General features: G+C 38.9%; 2 protein-coding genes and 1 long non-coding RNA gene across 3 annotated transcripts in view; all 3 read left to right on the top strand.

Moving 5' to 3' along the window:
• LOC148730197 (uncharacterized) overlaps nt 1–24189 on the top strand; it is a 71284-nt gene that overhangs the window by 5236 nt on the left and 41859 nt on the right. The gene's annotated exons all lie outside the window — the stretch shown is intronic.
• LOC148730200 (uncharacterized) lies at nt 5490–12420 on the top strand. The gene is made up of 7 exons (XM_088760705.1): nt 5490–5537; nt 6704–6784; nt 7504–7576; nt 7678–7729; nt 8340–8431; nt 8841–8944; nt 12169–12420. Exons 1-7 carry the CDS (start codon nt 5490–5492, stop codon nt 12235–12237), a joined length of 519 nt encoding a protein of 172 aa, XP_088616831.1. The 3' UTR covers nt 12238–12420.
• Nucleotides 16603–20458, top strand: LOC148730199 (uncharacterized). The gene is made up of 3 exons (XM_088761660.1): nt 16603–16830; nt 17311–17540; nt 20319–20458. Exons 1-3 carry the CDS (start codon nt 16661–16663, stop codon nt 20426–20428), a joined length of 510 nt encoding a protein of 169 aa, XP_088617786.1. The 5' UTR covers nt 16603–16660; the 3' UTR covers nt 20429–20458.

Below are 24189 nucleotides of genomic sequence, written 5' to 3'. Positions count from 1 at the left end.
AGACAATCTGCAGTAGTATTCGTAGACATTTGCAAGTGTTTGCATTTCCATTCCCTCCTTAAAAACACTTGGCTAGACTGCGTCTTAGGGTTTTGACTGTTCTTTTTAGATTGGCGTTTTCGGACCTCAAACCCTTACACTCTCTCTCGAGTCGATCGAGTTTTTCTTCACTTTAAAAGCTGCACACTTGCCCTGCAATGCTGCTTTTTTCTATTTCTTCGGAATAATTCACATATTTTCTCGGCTTCTTTTTGACTGGTGGCTGATTTTTGCAAGAAAACTGGCTGCCGTGTGCTCTTTTACGTGCTATTAGGTCTCATCGTCGGCGAGTCGGCCGGAGATTAATTAACAAAAATCTGTAACTTTGATGTAAACAACTCACGGCACGAGCCCGCGTTCCTTTTCTCACGCAGTGCTACAAGGTAATGTAATCTGCGCATGTCTGAGAATTTCATGGGGTTACGGTTTCCATGGGTGGGGTACCTTTCCGTGAGGCCTAAAAATGGGGGCTCCGATCGTTAATGCGCAGTTATTAAAAAAAATTGTCCATTTATCAGAGTCAGCTAACACCAGAATAATAGCACAGTGATATCTTTTTTTTTCCCGCCAACAAGTTAATTTAGATGTCCTTTACATTACAATGGCGTTGTACACCACCTGTCAATAGAGAGCTTAAGCAATCACGACGAAAGGGACGACGACGACGTCAAGTAATCGCGGAGGGTCTGGAACGACGACGTCGTTTCTAGCAGGAAAATGAAACTTAAGCAGGGAAGTTGCTCAAGGACGACGACGTCTGAAATCTTGTTCATTCTCGCTTCGTCAGTTTAAGAAATGACATCTTGTTCATTCTCGCTTCGTCAGTTTAAGAAATGACATCGTTCATAGACGTCCAAAACCTTCTTCTTCTCACTCATGGATCAAATTTCCACATATATATCGAAAGTTCGAGAGTAGGTTTTTCAATTCTTGAAAATCAACAGTCAAAGGAATTATTAAGCTTTAGCTTTATTTACAATAATTTACGCATCGCAAAAGTTTAAAATATTAAATTTTTCGCAAGTTGTTTGAGATTTAAATTCAGTTGTAAGTGTTGCTGATATAAACAAATCTATTTTGCACGAGGTTTGTCTGATTTTCAACAGCTTAAGCCTGATATGTTCTACCTTTGATGCTCCTTCTTTTGGCGAGCAAACGACGTAAGTCTGTCAATTTAATCAATGCTAGCTAGCGATCGGCACAGATAGCAGTCGTAGCGCTTCACCTAAGAATACTATTTTTTCCCGTGTGATTTTGTCGGAATAATTTTTTATGGCTGTAAATCTATATCAAACATTTTGAAAATAGATTCGGAAAACCTAACAGGTATTCAAGCTCATGTTAACACACCGATCTGAAGAATTCTTTCTGGTTTAAAGCGTCTCGATTGAAGAACAGCAACACGCAAAATTTTTAAGTAGCAATAATCCGGCAGATCCATACACAGCTTTTGACCGAACGCAAAGGTGTATTACACTGCCATTTAAAACTTTTCATTCAATAAAAATGATAAACAGCACTCTTTCATAAAATATAATCAAATAAATTTAAACCTTACGTGATCGCTTTCACCGCTTGACTTAAACATCTGTCACGGTGCGGAGGAAGGAATGAGGAAGACACGAACTAGCGACTGTTTTTTGAAGTTGTTAAATTTGTAGAGACTTCATGACGGATACGGTAATTTTATTGCGGGTTGGTTTTAGACAAGAATTGGGGGCAGGTCAGAGTAGGTAGTGTGTAATTGAACGCAACCATTCATTCAAGACATTAAATAAGTTACGGCCACCTATATACTTTTCCAAAAGACGACGGATGAGTTATTATTAGTATAGTTATCACTGACCTGTCTATAATTGTGATTGTTCTTTACTCTGATATTGGCATGCTCATTTACTTTGTTTTCTCTATCAGGTGCCATTTACGTGAGGGAGAAAACAGCCTGATTTCAAGTCTCCTATCAGGGGGAATCGCACTTAGCACCAGCCTGATTGTAGTCGCATTTTGTTTTCAATCTTTGTTTTTTGTTATTTTGTTAGAGAGTTGTAGATCAAGAGATTTTCATTGAAGAGGAACATTAAGAGTGTGTTATGTCAAGGAGTATCTAACAATTTTTCTTCTCAATTTTGTCATTACATTGTATGTATCAAGAAAGGACACCTACCATCGTGGGTAGATAACAACCTACCCAACAACATGTTCCGCGTTTTCACTCGTGAGAAAAAATTTCCCACCATAGGCATGAGAGGGCTGGGAGGGGGGTGGGGGAGAGGGGTCACATACTGGAGTGACACTTTGGGACACAAACATATCATAAATGATGTTATGAAGTATGTTATGAATCAGTCATGCTATAAATTGTAACTTTCTCCTCAGTAGGAGGACCTCACCTTTGAACTCGTCCCCTCTGTCAAGTCTCACTCTTGATTCATGTCATTGAGCGGATTTTCATTGACCCATGGAACATGCTGTATGATTATTGATTTGGTTTCACAGAAAGTGTTAAGTCTCGTCAAGTTTCCATGTAATCTGCGCTTTCTTCTAACTTCATAGCTCTATAAAGGCTCTGGTCTTTCGCCACTTGAAAGTCTAGGGTGCATGGGGAATTTGAAATTCTAACTATTTATCGCTCTTTGATCCTCCCTTACCTATCCTATGGCGTGGCTGTTTGGGGCCCAGCTGCTAAATCACATTTACCGTGCGTGATTAAAATCCTCGTCCTACAAAAACGTGTTCTTCGGCTGATATATTTTTCTGAACCCAGAGCACATGCGTTGCCTTTATTTATCTCCTCAAAAATCCTCCCCATAAATATGTTATACGTTGAATCAGTTTCCTCAATTATGTTTGACGTCTCATGGCTAACTGTACCTACTAACATTAGCAATCTTTTCATTAAAGCTACTGGAAAGCATAATCACGATACGAGGTTCTCTTCTTTCAGCAATTTTTATATTAATCCATCGAGACTGAGTCAAAGCCAGGGCTCTTTTGCTAGCTTCGTAGCTAAACTTTGGAACTCCATTTGTGATGCTCTTCGTAAACTCCCGAAGAGAGCTTTAAAAAAACTCTTCACGGACATGTTATTTTCGTTCCTAGAGGCTGAGGATACGATTACTATGTTGAATCGCCCCCTTTATTTCAAAAAATTACTAATTATAAACTGGCTTTATAATTTATATTCTACATTGTAGTGTTACTATTTGCTTATGTTTAATGATGCAGTTGTATATACGAGTTTTAAGTGGCTGTCTTTTTCTTGAAATGTTATTAATTTATGTTTAAGCTTTATTTCTACTCTATCACCACTGCTGTACCTCTAATTTTCGCCCGCCTCGACTAGCTCCTGCTATTTGCGGTCGTGAACGATCTTCATGAACATGAAAGTTTAAATTAGATCAGTAATAAAGGCTGATAGTTTCGAAAGAAACTGTTTGGGGCTGCGTGGGTGGGAGTAACGAAATAATTTGGATATATCAACAAAGTTGAAATGGTAAATATTAATTGGCCACCGTAACGATTACTAAAGCTGACGTTTCGAGCGCTAGCCCTTCGTCGGAGCGAAGGGCTCCGACGAAGGGCTAACGCTCGAAACGTCAGCTTTTGTAATCGTTACGGTGGCCAATTTACCATTTCAACTTTGTTGATATATCCAAATTATTAGATCAATAATAATCAGATTAATTAAATTAATTAGATTCATTTGTAACTTGTAATTTTCTTATTAAGCTTTCTTTCTTATTAAGTTTCAATAAACTGTATTGTAAACTGTTATTATTCAAATAGGTGTATAATCAACAAATTTGAATTTTTCTTAATCGGAGAATCCACTTCAGCTCGTTCTCTTGTTTTCACTGACAATCATTGTGACAATCAATTGTGACAATCAAAGTAACCTTGTTAGTACATGAACAGCACTTCTGACAAGTGCTCAAGGCTTGAACATGACTAAGGTAGAAAATGGTGATTTCAAAAGCAAAGGGGGGAGCTAGCATGAAAGTGGATTGGTTGATCAGCACATTTTAAGCTTTCAAAAACTGATGGATTAGGATAGGATACCATATGTTAGCCAAAACCAGCAAAGGTAGAGGACTATAGTTAAAATATAAGTACCACAGAGGAAAAAACATGATGTACACTCAATAAACAGTAAACTTAAACCGAAAAAAAAAAAAGAATAGCCAGCGCCTTCTTTTTAAAATTGACGGTAAAATGTTTCGAATACCAGCTCATAACAACCCTGCCTATTGTACAAATCTTCTCTACCATAATTATCTATCACTTTTTACTTCAAGCTTTCAAATTCTGAATGAAGACAGAATCAGGGGACGGATTGCCCTACTTGAAGGATACAATTGTTGATCAGTCTGGATTCTAGTCTCCCTCGCAGCCGTTTTTTTTCATGTCACGCAACGCTCCCCCAAAAGAACTTTCGGGTGAGCGTTGCGTGACATCCAAAAAAAGAGGCTGCGACGGAATCTATCTGGATTCCGAAGCATCTAAATTTCATTACCGGCTCAAAACTTAGTATGCTGATCGGCGTGGCTCGCGTGTTTCGATCCGGCGAGGAATGTGAGTGCGAGTGAGGTCCGCGTAAAGGCAAAACATCACTTTCATTTCCATTCCTCATTCCCCATTTCCCATTCTCGTTCCTGATTTTACCGGCGAGAATTTTTATCCGAGCTTGTCCGATCTTGCCCGATTGATTTCCGACATTCGTGTCGTAGTTGTCTGTTTATCAAAATCGCCCCTTGCAGTTCTCCAAGAACACTGCAAGAATCTTGAACTGTTATTAGAGGCTTTTGCATGCTGAAATCAGAGTAGAAAAATGCTATGTTTGCAGAAAGTCGAAGGGAAATCCTATGATCCATCTGTGCAACCGAAAAAAATTTTGCTAAAACCGACTGTCACTCGTCTCGGACGCAGTAGTGAACACTCGGATGTTGTTATGGACAGTGCCATGTGTCCTTTAATGATTAGTCGTGTTCACGCTGAAATTCATTTCAACGATGGAAGGTTCAGGATTAATTGTCAAGGACTGAACGGGCTGCTAGTAAACAAAACAAAGCGTAGTTCTGCTGTCCTTTGCGATGGTGATGTAGTTGTCTTTGGAGGTGCAGGAGCTAAAACGATAGAAGGACAGAGTTTGTCAGCGTACGATTCGGAACTTGTTTATGTTTTTAGTGAGGTCTGCCAAAATGATTCTGAAGAAGTGGGCTCCTTTGGAGAAGGAACTAGCGATGGGAGTGTGCGAAGGCGAAGCAAACGGAAAAAGCCTGTATCACCAAGTGAACTACAGAGATATGGGTACATAACAGAGAGGTAGGGGTACTTTGAAAAGTGTTAGCAGGGCTACTGGACCCAAGGGAAGGAGTGCGGACTAGAAAGAGAGGTGAAACATTTTAAAGGGGGGGCTTTCTGGTTTTAGATCCTTGATATATGCCGGAATAATGAAGTATTATAAGAAGTCTTATGGAAATAAGGGGAGAAGAATTCATGTACTGTAGTAGAAGGGTATCTGTTTACAAGTTGCCCACAGAGAGGCAATTTTGTTATGTTCGAGGACACGACACATTGTGCTCTCAAAGTTCCTCTCCCCACCCAAGAGTGTGAATGGCTAACAGACAAAGCTGTCAGGGGAAGTTGATGAACTACTGAGGGGGGAGGGGAAAGGGACTGAATTGCAATGGAGCAGACTTCTTAGAGAAAGTAGCTATACTGTGTTTTCTGGTTTATGTTGAGCATGACAGGTGAAATAAAGTTCCAAACCTGAGGAGTATTCTCCCACCTGTTGAATTTTCAAGAATTTCAAGCAATTTTATAAGAAATTTATTACTTTTCTAGAGAATTCTACATCAAATTGCACTAAAAAAAACTGACGCCATATTGGGTTTAATGGATGGAGGTCTTCTAACATAGTCTTACACTCCATTGGTGCTCTGAACGCGATAGGGTTGGATAAGAATATTACTAGGAACCAAGCCCGTCTTTCTATCTATCAATCACGTGCTTGATTCAGCTAAAAACTGAAAAGATGATTATAAAGAAAGGATTATTACTACAGTAATGATATGAAACAGGGGGCGTATCTTAATGCTAGAAAATTACTAAATATTTCGAATCACTAGTGATACCAGCAATAATATCTAACCCAAATCTAACTAAATCGACAAGCATGCACAATAAACTACAAATCATACCTCTCTCTCCAATCTTAACTCTTATTCTTTAAGTCTTTTATCCTTTGCTCTGTTCGTTCTGATCGGATGTGGTTATGGAAAAGGCTAATTTGATCTGATTATCTAATGTTCCTTGCGTGACAATGGAAGTTACGTAAACACTCTTAACTATTACCTGTTAATCAGTTATATTGGGTTTCAAGTGCAATTGAAGGCAGAATTCACGAGTCACGAGATGGAATTTCCTTCAATCGCATAATTGACTGCACTACTTACATCTGTCAAGACTACTCTGTTTGTGCATGGTCTTAGGGATTCTCTGTGAGTTCAATATGCTGAGCTGCACTTAATTCTTATTCACATGTATACATTCAAACAGTTTTTTTTTCTATTTCTGTGACCTTTCCACTACTTTGCTGACCAGAAACAAGAGTATAGTTGTTATGACAATGGGTAATTGTTGAGCTTTCTGTTTGACCCTCCAGGTGCTGGACAATACAATAAACAAAGTAGCAGAAGAAGTTCTTTCTCCAGAGGAACTGAGAGAGAGGCATCTAAAAATTCAGGTAAGCAGTACGTTATTTGAAACAAAAATCTTCAACTTTTGCTGTCCAGGTTAAGTTTGGTACTTGATCTCTGACAAATTCTGGTGAAATGAAACATGTCTTTCTTGTGGCATTTTTCTTCTCTTTCAAACAAAAGTAAAGCAAATACAATTGTAAACAATTATTCACCTTAGTGGAATAGAACAATGGTGAGTCCCTGGTGAAAATCTTTGGAGGATATTTAAGGATCAGTAAAGATCTTCATGAGGACCTTTGAGGTTCTCTTGTGTGTCTTCATGAATATCCCTGAGAATTCTTTGAGGATCTTCACAATGCTTGTTTAAAGATCCTCAAGGATCTTGCATTTTCTTGCCAAAATCTTCAAAGATCTGGCAATTTCTTGCCAAGATCTTCAAGGATCTTGCATTTTCTTGCCAAGATCTTCAAGGATCTTTCATTTTCTTGTCAAGATCTTTGAGGTTCTTCTATGGATCTTCAAAGATCTCCAAAAAGTCTTGTCAAGAATTTCAAAGATCCTTTAAAGATGTTGGCATGAAAATAAAAGATCCTTGAAGATCTTTACAAGAAAATAGAAGATTCTTAAAGATTTTGGCAATAAAGTGAAAGATCCTTGGAGATATTGGCAAGAAAATAAAAGATCTTCAAAGATCTTAGCAAGAAAACTAAAGGAAAAAATTAACCAGTAGTACTTTTTAATCTTATTTTACTTTCCTTTATAGGAGATGAGCAAAGAAGCAAAAAAGAAAACTCCAAAAACAAGCTGTGCCTACTTCATCAACCAGGTCAGGGCTGGTTCAGTTGTGTTTTTTTCGTAAAGGCAACTTTTTGTCTAAACGTAAGATAGATCATAAATTTCGTCATTTAAAATTTGCTTTGATTCTTTTACAATTTAGTGATAGTGAATCTGATCAAGGAGGTAGTGACATTGAGAATTATTCAGAAGAGGTACTGTTGATTCAAGTTGTTTTTGTCATCCTGTATTTGGACTATTATTTTGGTAATCTTACACAACTGTCAAAGTCCATCCTTCATATCTCCTCTCAGCCCCACTCTGTACAAGTCGTTAGACCGAGAGGGACTGTGACTGGATCTGGGGAAAGGGCCGAAATATCTCAGCAAGGGTATTTAGAGCTAAACGTTGCTAGAATTGTTACGTAGGCTGCCTGCTGTTTAGAAGAGACAAAAAGTGTTTTTGTACACTAAGTTCTTTCTTTTGTCACACTGAAAAAATAACTTGCTGCATAGTTGTTGAGTTAGGGTACTGTGCGTTTTCTGAGGTGAAAATATGATTAGTTACGCGTATTTTGCCAGGAAATTGTTTGATCGTGTGGTTTGATCATCCCGCGGGGAGAAGTCCAGATAAAGACTGTTGTAGTTGGTAATGACTGACGTTTCCACGATCTGAGCGTAAGTCGCAGTGAGCGTTGAATGGCTTTGATGTTGACTTCCGCTACCAACAATAGTCATTTGCATGACCATCAGACTACACGATCATATTTTTATTTTAAAAATCAGAATATCGATGATTTAATTGTTTTTCACTTTTTCGTTCAAGGAGTCTGACTACTTTGATTATTCTTACGGTGTCGAGCATGCGCGTAGTGGTCGAGCACAATGCAGAACTTGCGGCAGCCTCATTCCAAACAGGTAATTTGTTGTTCCTAAGAATACGTACCAGCCCCCCCTTCCCCTCCCCCACCCGCCTGGTCCATTACACGAGGGTCTCAATGGTGGCTTTTATGGCTAATGGTTCAAATTTTCGCAAATTTACGGCTGTCACCAGAAATTGTTTTTACGGTTAACTTTTCTTTCCCCTAACGATTAAAACTTGTCAATTTGTACGCCAGACGGCTCACGTTTTAGGCCATTTAACGGCTATCAGTTTACCCTATTGAGGTCCTTTCGCGCCCAAAAGCCGAAAGCTAACAGTGGAAGGACATTTATTTAATGAAAACATCCTCTTTCAGAGAATACTTATGGCCCACTGCTTGCGTAAGACCGCGGTTTGGGTTCGGCCTCGTGTAAATAACTTGCCCTATGTCTTTAATCACTCTAGGGTGGGTTGTTTCGTTCACCGATCATGGATATCGTCAGTACAGGCAGAAGCATTACCACCATTTGGAGTGTTATTTACCTCCTGATCATGTGACATTTGAAAGGGTAAGTTGATAAGTTTGGTGAGGCGCATCGGAAAAGTACTATATTCTTAATACACTCACGTGAGACATTCAATGTGAAAAAGTTATTTAGAATGAGTCAGTCAGTCTTGCAATATACACATCCTGACACAATCTCAACTTGTGTTCAGTGAAGCTAAGGGTTCTACGAAAAGAACCTTTGCTACTCCAGATACGAAAAACCACTAAAAAATCCACTTTTTAGATGTGCCCAAAAAATATGTGGAAACGTATTCCTCATTCAACGCAGCAGCACAATGCCCCGAGGAAAGGGCAAACTAACCTCGTTACACCACTTTTCACCCAAAAAAATTCAAGGATTTAAATGATATTTAACATGGAGGTCGAAAACGAAAATTACAACAAATACAAAATAATATGGCGGTCAAACGTGGGACTGACCGACCGAGATAGAATTAATTTTCCCGCGAAATGCTTAAATAATCTGTAACTTCCACGATGCCACGAAAACTTCTTCAACGTGCCATCAGAATAAAAGTTTCAGACTAATTCGTGCCCATGCCACTCAAACGTCAGATCCTACATTTCTCGGGCACCTCACTCCCAGAGTTCCGTGCGGCGCGCTTAAATCGATTTTTTTCATTTTTTTCACGCTCGAAACGTCAGCTTCGAGATCTGTGTTATGGTGGCCAGCTTCCATTATCAACTCAGGTGATAAATCCAAATTATACTTACGGCTATGTTAGCCCAACGGATAGTGCGCTGGACTGTTGTGCGGGAGGTCGAGGGTTCGAGTCCCGGCTGGTCCAACACTCAAGGTCTTAAGTTTTGGTGGTTTTCATCTTTCGAGTGACAAGCGACTAAATACAGGAATGGCTCCGACCTGCAATTGGATGATGAAAATAGTAAAATTTAATGAGTTACATCTTAACTCCTTGCTTTTGAGTATTGTTTAACCGTGTGTCTCGAAGCGGAAGAATGAAATATCATTGCGAGTGAAAACACCGATGTGTCAAACAAGAAATGGTTACTTACATAGCGAAGGGAAGGCAGAGTCTTTCTCGTTCAGCGAGGTCGTTCAGCGATATTCTGGCGATGACTAAGTCATCCGCTTACTAGTTTCGCTGACTAACTCATTTGGTCGGTTCAGGCTGAGTTCAGGAGGACGAACAGATTGGAGCCATTCCTGTATCTCACCGCTGACAGGAATGGCTCGACTCATGCGTTTATTAATTTGTTTTTTGTTCTGGTAAAATAATTTACAAACTGAGATAAAATTGAAAGTATCTTTTATTAGGTTATTCTTAAGTTGAACATTACAATGCTTGTAAATGAAGCCTCCTTAAATTATTACAGGACCATGTAGTGTCTAAGTTTTAAATTAATGCTGCATCTGCATGTCACGTTTCGAGAATAACGCAATGTTATAAGTATCCAGAAAGTTGAAGTCGTGCCTGTAAAAAAACTGAGGTCACGCAACACTAGAAAGGTACTGCGTAAGGTTGCAAATGTGACATGCAGTTGCTGCAAGAAAAGAGTATGCATTTATTAACTGAGTGGGAGGGCCGGACAGTAAAATACCAACCGAGCGCAGCGAGCTCCTTGCGTCACGACTGAGAGCCATTTATTTTCCAGTACGGCCCGACCTTACTCAATCAATAAGAATTTATTGTCACACTGTCTTTTTCTTTCTTTCTACTTTCGCATCACTCAGGCCCTCACACGGGGATTTTCTTAAAATTGTTTCGATAAAAGCGCCCAGGTGGTCGTACTGGTCATATGATAGATCGACATTATTACAGAAAGTACATGGCCCTGTATTAATAAAAGAGGGCTTCAATTACAATCAGCGTGGAGTTTAAAATAGGAAGAGCGCTCTTTCAGTTTTTTATCTCAGCGTATAAATTACTAAACGTTCAACATGGGAAGAGCACTCGTTCAGATTTTATCTTAGTGTATAAATAATTTAGCCAAAACGAAAAAAAAAAAACTCCTCCAGCCGAGCATACTGTAAACTGAAAATATCGGTCGCAGCGTCATGTAACACTGCGTGATTTTCGAAACATGTATTTTAATTTTGACACTACGTAGCCCTGTATTAATTTTAGAGGGCTTCATTTGCAAGCATTGTAATGTTCAACTTAAGAGGAACCTAATAAAAAACACTTTTAAATTTATCTCAGTTTATAAATTATTTAACCAAAACAAACCAAAAAAAAAATTAACAAACACATGAGTCGGAGCCATTCCTGTCAGCGGTGAAATACAGGAATGGCTCCAGTCTCTGATCTTCGTCCTCCTAAACTGAGCCTGAACCAACTAAATGAATTTGTTCCGCGAAATTGGTCAGAAGATGAGGTAGTCATCGCCGGCATATCGCGGAACGACCTCGCTGAACAATGAAGGCTCTGCCTTCTCTTCGTTAGGTGAGTAACCATCTCGTGTTTGACACATCAGTGTTTTCACTCGCATTGATATTTCACTGTTCCGCTTCGAGACACACGGTTAAACAATACTCACAAGCAAGGAGTTAAGATGTAACTTATTAAATTTTACTATTTTTAACATCCAACTACAGGTCGGAGCCATTGCTGTATTTAGTTGCTAGGTTTTGAGTGTTAAGCCGCCATGTTGGATTCGCTGCGGACTGGGAGAATTGGGACGAGAATGCGAGAATGTCGGAGTGGGTGGGGGGACGGGGAAAGAAAACCCTCCCCCTCACCTTTCCCAATTTTTCTCTTTCCCTCCCACTAGCGTAGTAAACTTTTTACCTCGTCCCAACTCTCCACTGTTTCTCTAATTCAAGACGGCGGCCTGAACAGCCCATGGGAATATCCACTCGCCCCGCCAAAATCCGCCTACACTGCAGGCTATTAAAATAATTGAGAAGAATTTGCTACCTTTCAGTAACTTCAAGAAATGGTTAGATATTTTAGTCTTCTCGGATAGGGACGAATAAATGGAGGTCCCGTCTCCTGCAGGTTTGGGGTAGGAGACGTTAATTCCCCACACATGAGATTACAGTGTGATGGATGTCCTCCCCTGGGGTGGGATGGGTGAGATGTACAGGCCTCCATTTAAACCAGTTGCAAGCTGAATTGGGCTGGCCTGTCTAAATATCGTTAATACAAGTACAAATACAAATACAAATAATACAGTCAGCCACTAAGCTAAGGCTGTAGAATTACGCTCAGCCACCTCAGTTTCGCCATCATTTTAACAACATTTTTTCTTGATCTACTGTAGCTTTCTATCGCCAGTGACCTTTCAAGAGCTGACAGAAGACTTGTAACGGAAAGACTAAGAGAAAGATGAATTTGGCATAATGAAAAAGAGAATAATTTATTATTTTTGTATCGAAGTACAGTAAAACCTGCTCAATTGTAAATATGGTAGATAAAGGTAATTGTTTAGCGTTCAGAGAAGTCTTTGTTGAGAGGAAGTCATAAGGACAATGACGTTATTGAATGAAATAAATTTTTAACCACAAACTTCAAATTTTTGTAAGTTTATAAGCTTGCTAAAGAATTCGACTTTACTGCCAAGTCTCTCTCGAAGGACACTTCTGTAAGACACAAAAATGAGAAGATTCCCGCGCCGTTATGAAGACATCCATCTGTCACACCCCATGAGAACTTCGTCGTTAGGATAGCAAACGTCTCAGAACGCTCTTCACACTTTCCTGTGTATTGATTTTATGTTTTCTGATATTTGCGCTGAGCATAACCACTTCCACTGCATGCTGCAAAAAATTATGAGAGAAAATTGAGAAAGTATGTTTGAACCCTAGATTCTCCACAAGAGCTTTCTTTTTTTTTTTCCCTTCGATTTGAAGTTTTTGATACATGAAAAAATAGGCAGCGAATTTCTTCTGAAGGTAAAAGTTATAATATACGTTATGAAAATCTGGTAAGTATTTGGTAAGACTTTAAACTATAAAAACTAATTCAGTGTCAACTTCTAGAACCTTGCTGCGTGAATTTATTCTGACCTCGTTCTCAAGTTTTAAGTCGTGAGGAGGGAATTAACACTTGTGAATCCCTCAGTTCATTTACATCTTGGTGTATAACTTATAACTTGTAGTTTCTTGTTTTATCATAGCACGTACGCTTATTAAGATGAAAGAATGCTACATTAACCGTAATAGATCTTCTCTGGAACACTTTTAAAGGGTAAACTTATCAATGTATTATATTGGCAAGCCGGAGGCGAGTAAATGTTTGGTGAAGAGAGAAATTTTCATCTTGGGGGTGAATTAAAAGGAGTTGAGTCTTGGGGAGGAATCCTCTATGAATAGGCGTTAATGATATTTACGAAAACCTTCGCATGGCGTTAGGGTGACAACTTCGGTATTGTTCTTTTTTTTTTTTTTTTTTTCGAGGAATTATAAATAACCTAACTGAACCGCTTTAAAAAAATGGGAAATGATAGTTTCTTTTTGCCCTTTCAGGTAATAATAATAATAATAATAATAATAATAATAATAATAATAATAATAATAATGATAATAGGGTGGATGCACGCATTGTAAATCATATGTGCAAGAGAGTTGTGACGCTGGAAATGAGCTGCCCGTGGGTTAACAATCGGACAAGAAAGGATGAAGAGAAGACACTGAAGTACGGACCCCTTCGCTGGGAACTAAGGCAGCAGTTCCCAGGCTACGAGGTGAAGCAATATAACGTCATTATGGATGCCCTCGGGGGGGGTGGTCACGGGAGCTGGATGTCATGATGCGCGAGCTGGTGGGAGGCAGAAGCACAGACGTACTGCGAAAGATGCAGAGGGCAGTGCTCTCGGGCACGCTGAATATTGCCCGGAGTTTCAAGGTGGCAGTTTGACTCTCTGTTAGAAGGAGGACCGTAGACACAACGGACAAGCTTTTAGGATTAGTTAATGTTCATTTATTTTTTTACTTCATGGTTCACAGGTTACGGTTTTCGCCCTGTGCTGCCTGATTAGAATGTAGCATTCAGTTGATTTCTCTGCGACATAACAATAATAATAGGGAGAAAGGAGGACGAGGACTACGAGCCATTGAGCAAGAGTATTGAGCAAGAGTATTGATTCTTTTGAAGCTGTATTATAATCTAGTTTTATTGTATTTATAGTCTTTGAATAGTTACATTGTTCGACTAATTAGTTCTATTTTTAATCTCTATGGCTTAGAATGCATTACTTACTAACTTTAGTTTTGAGGGCCACTGGTTTATCAGCGCAAGCTGTTATGTATATACCCTCTAAAGTCGATTATTATTATTATTATTATTATTATTATTATTATTATTATTATTAGTATAGGCTGATCAAGATCACAACAGCAGTTAAACTCTATGAAAGTCCAGACCCCAAGATGAAATCTGTGCAACGGTTTGAAGAATGTGCTATAGTCAGGGATTCTCCTCTCATCACTGACGCGAAGATGTTTGCAGAAGAACTGGATACAACTCTGAACTTGAATACCACTGAACCATCATGTAGCCCAACAGAAGAACCAGAGATAGCTACCCAAGATCTGCACATCAAGAAGCATATAAAGAAAGTGGTAAATGAGAAACTTGTCAAAAAAGTCGAAGATCAACAGTGGCAAGGAAGTCTTTAAAAGCAAGATGGCAAGATGATCAACTGAGCCATGAAAATTTTTTTGCATGGCTCAGTAAATGGCAATGTGCTCCTACCCACTGTATCGCAGGCATCATGGAACTGTACGAACAGCTCACACCAACATAGGTCTACATGGCCTACAAGACTGGAAAAACGGACAAGAACGATGTCAAATGAAGAATGTGTGGCGAAGGTCCTGAGAGCATGACACATGTACTTGCTGGATGTCCATCATTAGCTCAGTCCAAGTACTTAGAAAGGCACAATTTTGTTTTGAAAGTGTTCTTCTTTGAGATGCTCAAAGACCTAGAGCTCGCTGATAGTACTCCGCCATGGTTCTCAGATGTGAAGCCCAAACCTCTTTATAAATCACATGATGCTGAGGCATACTGGGATGTACCAGTATAGGCTGATCGTACATATGTACGATCTAATCGTGTGGATGCACGTTTCATCCACCACAAAAACAAGAAGGTACTTCTGGTGGAAATGAGCTGCCCTTGGATCAACAAAAGAGACAAAAAAGAAAAAGAAAAGACTAAGAAGTATGGAGCACTTAGACTTGAGCTGACAAAACAACACCCAGGATACAAGATCTCACAAGTAAACGTCATTATAGATGTACTTGGAGGATGGTCTAAAGCTCTGGAAACTGAAATGAAGGGCATCTTTGGTACAAGATACAAAGAAATATTGCTGAGAATGCAGAAAGATGTATTAAATAGCACTCTGAACATTGCAAGAACATTTAAACTGGTTACATCGTAAGAACTTTAAGGACATTATGATTTGGCTTTTATGAACAGTATTTTATGAACATTTTAAGTTAAGGATATTTTAAGAGCTGAACAGTACATCATGAACATTTGAAAAAAAACATCTTAGTATTGGGCCAATCGACACTTTAATTGTTTTATATTGATCATTTATATTTAAGTAACATTAGATACTATTATAGTTAACACTCCTGTCAGGCAGATAAGCTACGAATTTTCGCCCTATCTTGCTCAGCTCACTAGCATCCAAACGTGTATACTGCATAATAATAATAATAATAAAAAAAACTTTATTTAAGTGTCAAATGTATTTAGCTGTACAAGCACAAGCTAGTTGGGGACACTAGTCTAATCAGTGATTATTAATCAATTAACAATATAAATTCTAAAATCTAAAAATCTAACATAAATATCTAACATAAATATCACAGTAAAGCATAGGAATGAATGGTGAAGGAAAACAATGCAAGCAAAGAATTGCACCAAGGTACGAAATAGCATCCAGTTAGTCAAAATAGGTCTTTGTAAATGTGTAAATGTCACGGAACATCTCAAGGCAATGTATTGACCTACACCCCAACCCTGTTGATTAATAACGCCAAAATTACGCGTATTTTAGGAAAGTGCTGTCTTTATCAGTCACTGGTGGTTTCTCATGTAATCTCATACAACAACAGTTAAGCAGCAAAATATTTTCACAAGAAGTATATTAATTTTCAAGAAGTATTTTTCTTGTCTGTTCTAATTTTTTAAGTTTCAAGAAGTCAATATTGAGAAGTAAGACTTCCTGAGCTATTTTGTGAAGGAGAACTTGTTACATTAAATTTCAAAAGGCCATGTTCAAACAAATACCTTGCCATCGACGAAAACTGCACGAAGTACTAAATTGGTGTGGGAAAGATTTCCATATAGCCTCATAACTATCAAAAATTTATCCTGCCAAACCCGTTTTCACTGAAATAATATATTTTGCATTTTATAATGTATTTAGTATTAATTTTAAGTTAGAACCACACGCCCTAAAACAACTTTCCCATTGTGGAGTGGGGATGTAAAATTCATTAGATCTTTTCTAACATTCTTGAAGTAAAATAATAGCTGCAAATAATCGTACGCCGGCGAACGATGACTCTACGTGCTTATTACACAAATATATGGTTCTTCACCAGTAAACCAATCAAAGTTTCTGATAGATAATGTAGAAAGGCTTTATCGTACTGGTTATTACACGATTTGTAATTGGTGAAGTTGAGAAATTCCACATGGTATCATGTTCGCGTCATGACGCTAACATGAGACGCCATTTGCATTCTTGTTGTAGTCAATGAAGCGAGCTTGAGGTCGATTTTCTTGTTTCAATGGCTTCAAACAAAACCAAAACTTACCGTTCTGTTGATGAGGTGCTTAGAGATGTCTTAGACAGTGATTTTGAGGTCGATTCGGGGTCAGAATTCGGAGAACTATCGTCCGAAGAAGAAGAAATGATCGATGCTGGTTGTGATCCACAGATCGAGTCAGCTGATGAGAGGTATGTTACGCTAAATTTTTGCTTTTTTCTGTAAGCTACGCCAAGGAATGTCAATTTTTGTTTTCTTTATACCTTAATTTGTCCTCTCTTGAGTTTTTGTGCCTTGATACGCGGGATTTTAGTGAAAGTTGTTCATTTTTGTTGACCAGTTGTAATCGAACAGAAATCAGATCAGATTTCATTCTGAACATTGTTCTCCTGTTTATCTTGAAGGCCACTGAACTTGTTTATCGATATTTTAAAGGGTAATTTTGATGTCAGGATTATTTACGTCTGCCCGACCTCCAAAATTATTCTTCATTCTCGTGTAGATCTCTTCCAAGGAGAAATTGTGTTGTGGAGAACATTTTGTAGCTTTGTTAACCTTGGGTGTCTAGAAATTCGTCTCTGGCTTCTCTTTTAGCATACAATATTTTTTAGGGGCTCAAAAGTGTTGTTATGATGTTATGGAATTCAGAAGTTATCTTGACTTTGCTTTAGTGTACCTCGTCGTGGATTGCACTTGAATGATGCTGAACCAGGTCCATCCACATCCCGTGAACATGATGGAAGCCCAGCTCCTTTAGGAAGAAGATCAAGGAAAAGAGCCAGGGAAGTACCAGTCTGTGAAGAGGAAAGTGATTCTGAAAGTTCTAGTGAAGGCGATGAAGGCAACTGGAAGAATTCTACTGAGCCTGACACAGAACCTTATAGAATGAACTTTACTCCTCGCTATATCGATAAACAAGTTCAGTGGCCTTCAACTCCTTTACTATTTGCGTGTGTGTACAGACCGCCAACCGATCTTTCCTTCTATGACACATTTAATACTACGCTTGAGAAGATCTGGTCTACACGAAAAAATATTGTAATTTTGGGCGACCTAAACTCTGACTTGTCCCCTCAAAGGTATGAAGATGCGGAATCTCATCTTGGTAGACGTCTCCTGCGCATATTAAGATCATATGGAATGAAAAGTGTCATAAAAGAACCGACCAGAATTTCTGATGTAGCACAAACATTGATCGATCTGATAATTGTTAGCCACGCAGAGAAAATCACTATGGCTGGTGTGTCTCACTTGGGAATATCTGATCACAGCTTTGTGTATGCAAATCTGCGAATGAGAAAGGAAAAGAGTCCCCTGATGATTAAAATCATAAATAATTACAGATCTTTCAACCAGCAGAAATTTAGAAACGACATCGAAAGCGCCCCTTGGAGTGTATGCGAGATCTTTGACGATATTGATGATCAGGTCTGGGCATGGCAACATCTTTATCAGCGAATAGTATCTGACCATATCCCTACCAGGCAAGTGAAGATGAGGAAAAATAAACTCCCATGGATAACCAACGAAATAAGGAAAGAACAAAACAAGCGCTATCGTCTCCTCAAGCTCTACAAGGCTAATAAAGACACGCATACTTGGTCCCTATACAAAGCCACTCGAAATCGCGTCAAGAGACAAATACGTGACGCGGAAATCACTTATTGGAGAGAGCAGTTTGCAAAAGCTGAGAACAGCAAAAATTTTTGGCAAGTTGTTAGTAAGGCTCAAGGTAAAAGTGCGAGGAAGCCAATACCTCCTGTGCAAGATAGAGACGGTACCATTCTGACAAACGACTCCGACAAGGCTGAGGAAATGAATAATTACTTTGCGAATATTGGAATAAAGCTTGCTGAAAAATTCCATCACGACTCTGGTTCCTCGATTAACCAACTTACAGCAACTATTAACCCTGTGCCACATGTCCTTGATCAAGTGTCCTTTTCCGAAGAACAAATAAAGCTGAAGTTAACTCACATCAAGCAAAAAACAGGTGGTCCCGACAAAATAATGTCCCGTGATATGGCCGAGGCAGCTGAGTCACTATTTGAAGGCCTTTTTAGTATCTTCAAAAATAGTATACAACGTGGCATTTTCCCCAGTAATTGGAAGATTGGAGAGGTAATCCCAGTATTTAAGAAGGGGACCAAATCAGACTGCGCCAATTACCGACCACTGACTATGCTTAATTTAAATAGCAAAATATTGGAGAGCATTGTTTGTGATTCCTTAGATTATCACCTTGTAACAAACGAACTTATACACTCAAATCAGTGGGGTTTCAAGAAAGGTGTCTCCACCGAGTCACTACTCTTGTACCTGACCGAAGCATGGAAAAAGGCAATCGATGATGGCTACAAAGTTGGAGTTTTATTTGTTGACTTCAAGAAGGCGTTCGACACCGTCGACCATACCATCCTAAAAGACAAATTGTCCGATGTAGGTGTGTCTGGTGTGTTCTTCGAGTGGATCGCAAGCTACCTTCATGAAAGATCCCAATATGTTACTGTTAACGGTGTACGATCAAAGCTACAACAAATTGATATCGGTGTTCCACAAGGTTCTTTACTGGGTCCCAGACTCTTCACAATATATGTCAACGATTTACCGAACTCGTCCGAAACTGGGTGCATTCATATGTTTGCAGACGACACCACAATTTATTACCTTGGGAAAGGAGTCGAAGAAATCATTGATGCGTTAAATTTAATATTAAACGACTTCAAAGTGTGGTGCTGTAAAAATCACCTGACTGTTCACACTGGTAAGACCGTGCCAATGTTAATTTCCAGTCAAGTCTTTGTCGGACCAATGAGACCCCTAATGTTCGGAAACTCTCACATTTACTTCACCACCAAATCTACTTGCTTGGGTGTTGAAATTGATTATAAACTGAACTGGAAACCGCAAGTTAAAGCCCTGCACTACAAGTTTGGAGGAAAGCTAAAATTCCTTAAAAAGCTCAAAGCCCTACCATCAGGTGTACTAGAAGAAATATATTTTAAAGGGATTGTCCCAAGCATCACATACTGCATTGCTATTTGGGGGTCCTGTTCACCATCTACATTTAATGAATTGGAACATTTACACTTGAAAGCAGCCAAACTAATCCATAAACTGCCCAGCGAAACTCCTGACTCTGACGTCCTTGACCTAGTTAAATGGAAATCATTAGGCTATATTTACAAACGTAGACTCGCTTCTATAATGTATCAAGTACATTATAATAGTTTACCCGATCAACTTACTGCCCTTTTCACAAAACGCAACATTGATAGTAATTATAATCTAAGGCGTATTAATGACTTTCCGCATGTACGGTGTAACAGTGACCTTGGTAGAAATAGTGCAAGGTACAGAGGGCCCATTGTATGGAATTTGCTGCCTAAAGCCATCAAGGATGCTTCCTCTCTACAGCTTTTTAAACAAAAACTTAGACAGGCCTCAAGGACATTAGATCGCATTCAATTCGAAAAGGAGGCCTGTGTGATAACATCAAAGCAAACGGATTTTTTATACTTTTAAGTCCTTGAAATTTCTTTACTTTTTCCTTAGAATTGTCCATATATTTAAGTAGTTCCTTTTTAGTTCCTGGCAGGTCCACACCAGCCTTTGGGTTGCCACAAACCGACCTGCCTTAACAAAAATTATATGTATGTATGTATGTATGTATGTATGTATTGTGATCCTGGTTTCCAGTTACCCGCAAACCAAAACTGGACTCCTTTTTCTTTGTTTTCTTTGTTTTTTTTCACAACGTTCTATCAATTTGATCGTAGAAAATACTAACAAGTTTGGTAACAAGCTCAAAACTGATAGCTCTTATTTTCGCTGGTTTCAGCTGACCTCCAAAGAGTTCTTGGCTTTTCTGGGAATTGTCATATTCATGGGTCTTGTCGATGTTCCTTCACTGGCTGAATACTGGAATGATGACGGTTTTTTCGGTCAGGACTTTGTACGTTCTTCTGGCATGACCAGAACACGTTTTATGAATATTTTAAGAGTTCTACATTTGTGTGATTATGAACAAGATAACATAAATGAATTACATAAGTCACGAAAAGAACCTTATGATCCTCTTTTTAAATTGAAACCTCTTATGGATGAATTACAATTGGCCTGCAAAGCCTACTTTGTACCAAAACAAAATATTTCAATCGATGAAAGAATGGTGGCCTTCAAAGGAAGAATTGGAATGAAGCAATATATAAAAGATAAACCCACAAAATGGGGATTCAAATTATGGATTTTGGCTAGTTCAGACTCTGGGTACACTTATAAATTTCAAGTATACACTGGGAAACGCCTTACACCCACCACCCATGGGTTGGGTTATGATGTAGTTATGGGACTGATGGATGGACTTTTTACTCAAGGTTATCATTTATTTTGTGATAATTTCTACAGTAGCCCAAAATTATGTTCAGATTTATTTGAAAAGGGTTGTTTTCTAACAGGGACAATCCGCGAAAATAGAGTAGGTTTTCTCAGGAATCTTGGTAACCCCCTTCCAGCTAAGGCAGGACGCGGAACATCCAGGTGGTCTCGTGAGGGACAAACTGTATTTGTTAAATGGAAAGATACTCAAGTAGTTTGTGCTTTATCAACTTTTTATCCAGCTACAGGGAGGGACTTCATAGAAAGGGGTAAGGGAAAATTAGTGGGTGGGAGATATGTCAAAGATCGTGTTAACATTCCCCCACCTATGAAAGGTTACAATGCTAATATGGGAGGAGTAGATCTATCTGATCAACTTCTAAAATGCTATGAAATTGTAAGGAAATCTAGGAAGTGGTGGAAGACTTTGTTTTTTCATTTCATTGATGTAGGCATTGTTAATAGTTTTATCATCCATAGGTCAATAGGTGGAAAACTCACCCACAAATTGTTTCGGGTTAATTTAGCAAAAGCCCTTCTTGAAAGGAGTGAAATGGCACAGGATCCTTCACCTGGACCTGGCCGTCCAAGAAAGTATAATTGTAGGGTTGATCATTGTCCAGTAGCCATTTCACCAGAGGGACTTGACAATAAATCCACTAAGGCTTCTTTGGGCAGAAAAAATTGTAAGCTATGTTATGAGTTTGACAAGAAGCAAATGAAAACCCCCTGGCAGTGTGCAGTTTGTAATATTCCCCTCTGCCTTCAACTTGATCGTAATTGTTTTCAGAGGTGGCACACTGCTGAATGTGATCATTTAAGAGATTGATATATTTGAGAGCCTAAGTTTTAACATGTAATTGGGTTTTTGTTAATAAAACTGCACTTAATTCAGACAATTATCTTTTGTAGTCATTGAGTTTGGGTGTTGTGTGACACTCTATCCAGCTTGCTCATCACAAATTTTATATTTTTTTGGTGCAAATGAACCTCAGTAAGGTGTATATTGGTAGGGGAAAATACCCTAGCATATTTTACAGAGTTTTCAACTCATTATATTGCCAATGAGGCATTTGAAAGTTGCATATGTTACATAAGTTGTAAAATGAGCATGGAAAGCGTGACAAATTGGATGTCACCTGTCAATCAAATAGAATACTGTTGAAATCTCTGAGATGTTTCAACTTAATTGCAAGACCCTAAACTTACATTCTTGAGTCTAAAATCCCCTTCAGCCACTAAACTCTCGACCACAGGAGAGAAATATTCTCAAATTTTAGTTGGTTGAGCATGGCTTTTACTGTATATATGACGTCAGAACTCTGCAGGGGGCCACCCGTCAATCAAAAAAATTTCTTAGTTGGAAAGAAAATTTTATCTTCTTAAAAACCATATAAAGTTTTGTATACTTCTTCCATTGTTTGTTTCTTGGAAATGGGATATTTGCTAGTCACCCCAAAAAGCTCAATTAAAAACAAATTATAATAGGGTTAAATTTCATAAGGCCATGTTCAAACGAATACCTTGCCATTGACGAAAACTGCACGAAGTACTAAATTGGTGTGCGAAAGATTTCCATATAGCCTCATAACTATCAAAAATTTATCCTGCCAAACCCGTTTTCACTGAAATAATATATTTTGCATTTTATAATGTATTTAGTATTAATTTTAAGTTAGAACCACACGCCCTAAAACAACTTTCCCATTGTGGAATGGGGATGTAAAATTCATTAGATCTTTTCTAACATTCTTGAAGTAAAATAATAGCAGCAATTTTAGCATTACTCAAAGGTTTCTGTTCCTTTAAAGTTATATCTGTACCACAATGAGCAAAATCTAGAAAAACTCTTATAAACAGCCCACAGTTTTAAACTCAACTAATTTCTTCATTTCTGTTCCATATTTCCTCAAAATTTCGGAGATATGTATCAAATGTTACTCTCACTGAAAATGTTAAACTAGTACTAGTCACCAAACGTATGACACAGTCTACAAAAAGGCCAATTAACTGATGGACTGATTAGATCGAAAAGAGGGAGTGTAAGGACTACTCTTCTGGTTGCCATGGCAAACAGTTGTCACTAACAGAGATTAAAGGGGGACTATAGAGAATTGATTGCCAATTATGGGGGATCATCTGAATACAACGGATCCCCAGGGGGGGAGGGGAATTAGATCGAAAAGAGGGAGTGTAAGGACTACTCTTCTGGTTGCCATGGCAAACAGTTGTCACTAACAGAGATTAAAGGGGGTCTATAGAGAATTGATTGCCAATTATGGGGGATCATCTGAATACAACGGGTCCCCAGGGGGGGAGGGGAATTAGATCGAAAAGAGGGAGTGTAAGGACTACTCTTCTGGTTGCCATGGCAAACAGTTGTCACTAACAGAGATTAAAGGGAGACTATAGAGAATTGATTGCCAATTATGGGGGATCATCTGAATACAACGGATCCCCAGGGGGGGAGGGGAATTAGATCGAAAAGAGGGAGTGTAAGGACTACTCTTCTGGTTGCCATGGCAAACAGTTGTCACTAACAGAGATTAAAGGGGGTCTATAGAGAATTGATTGCCAATTATGGGGGATCATCTGAATACAACGGGTCCCCAGGGGGGGAGGGGAATTAGATCGAAAAGAGGGAGTGTAAGGACTACTCTTCTGGTTGCCATGGCAAACAGTTGTCACTAACAGAGATTAAAGGGGGACTATAGAGAATTGATTGCCAATTATGGGGGATCATCTGAATACAACGGATCCCCAGGGGGGAAGGGGAATTAGATCGAAAAGAGGGAGTGTAAGGACTACTCTTCTGGTTGCCATGGCAAACAGTTGTCACTAACAGAGATTAAAGGGGGACTATAGAGAATTGATTGCCAATTATGGGGGATCATCTGAATACAACGGATCCCCAGGGGGGGAGGGGAATTAGATCGAAAAGAGGGAGTGTAAGGACTACTCTTTTGGTTGCCATGGCAAACAGTTGTCACTAACAGAGATTAAAGGGAGACTATAGAGAATTGATGGCCAATTATGGGGGATCATCTGAATACAACAGATCCCCAGAGGGGGGGGGGGAATTAGGTAGTTTACATGGTGACACAACCAAAACTCACCGACCCACCTAGCCAAAGGATAAATAATGACCGGTTCCTCAAACAAACGAGCAACTT

This window comes from Stylophora pistillata, chromosome 5 (assembly GCF_964205215.1).
Source record: "Stylophora pistillata chromosome 5, jaStyPist1.2, whole genome shotgun sequence".
In the NCBI taxonomy this organism is placed as follows: Eukaryota; Metazoa; Cnidaria; class Anthozoa; order Scleractinia; family Pocilloporidae; genus Stylophora; species Stylophora pistillata.
Note: the sequence above shows the minus strand (reverse complement) of the source record. Positions and strands in the feature narration are given on the sequence as shown.

What these genes read in the sequence shown, in the direction of transcription:
- LOC148730200 (XM_088760705.1), top strand. Translation starts at nt 5,490, where the DNA reads ATGAAGTATTATAAGAAGTCTTATGGAAATAAGGGGAGAAGAATTCAT. An exon ending in CATCAACCAGGTCAGGGCTG is followed by an intron (nt 7,577 to 7,677) that starts GTTCAGTTGTGT and finishes TTTACAATTTAG; the next exon opens with TGATAGTGAATCTGATCAAG. An exon ending in TTGAGAATTATTCAGAAGAG is followed by an intron (nt 7,730 to 8,339) that starts GTACTGTTGATT and finishes TTTTCGTTCAAG; the next exon opens with GAGTCTGACTACTTTGATTA.
- LOC148730199 (XM_088761660.1), top strand. Translation starts at nt 16,661, where the DNA reads ATGGCTTCAAACAAAACCAAAACTTACCGTTCTGTTGATGAGGTGCTT. An exon ending in ATCGAGTCAGCTGATGAGAG is followed by an intron (nt 16,831 to 17,310) that starts GTATGTTACGCT and finishes ACTTTGCTTTAG; the next exon opens with TGTACCTCGTCGTGGATTGC. An exon ending in TAGAATGAACTTTACTCCTC is followed by an intron (nt 17,541 to 20,318) that starts GCTATATCGATA and finishes ATGTATGTATGT; the next exon opens with ATTGTGATCCTGGTTTCCAG.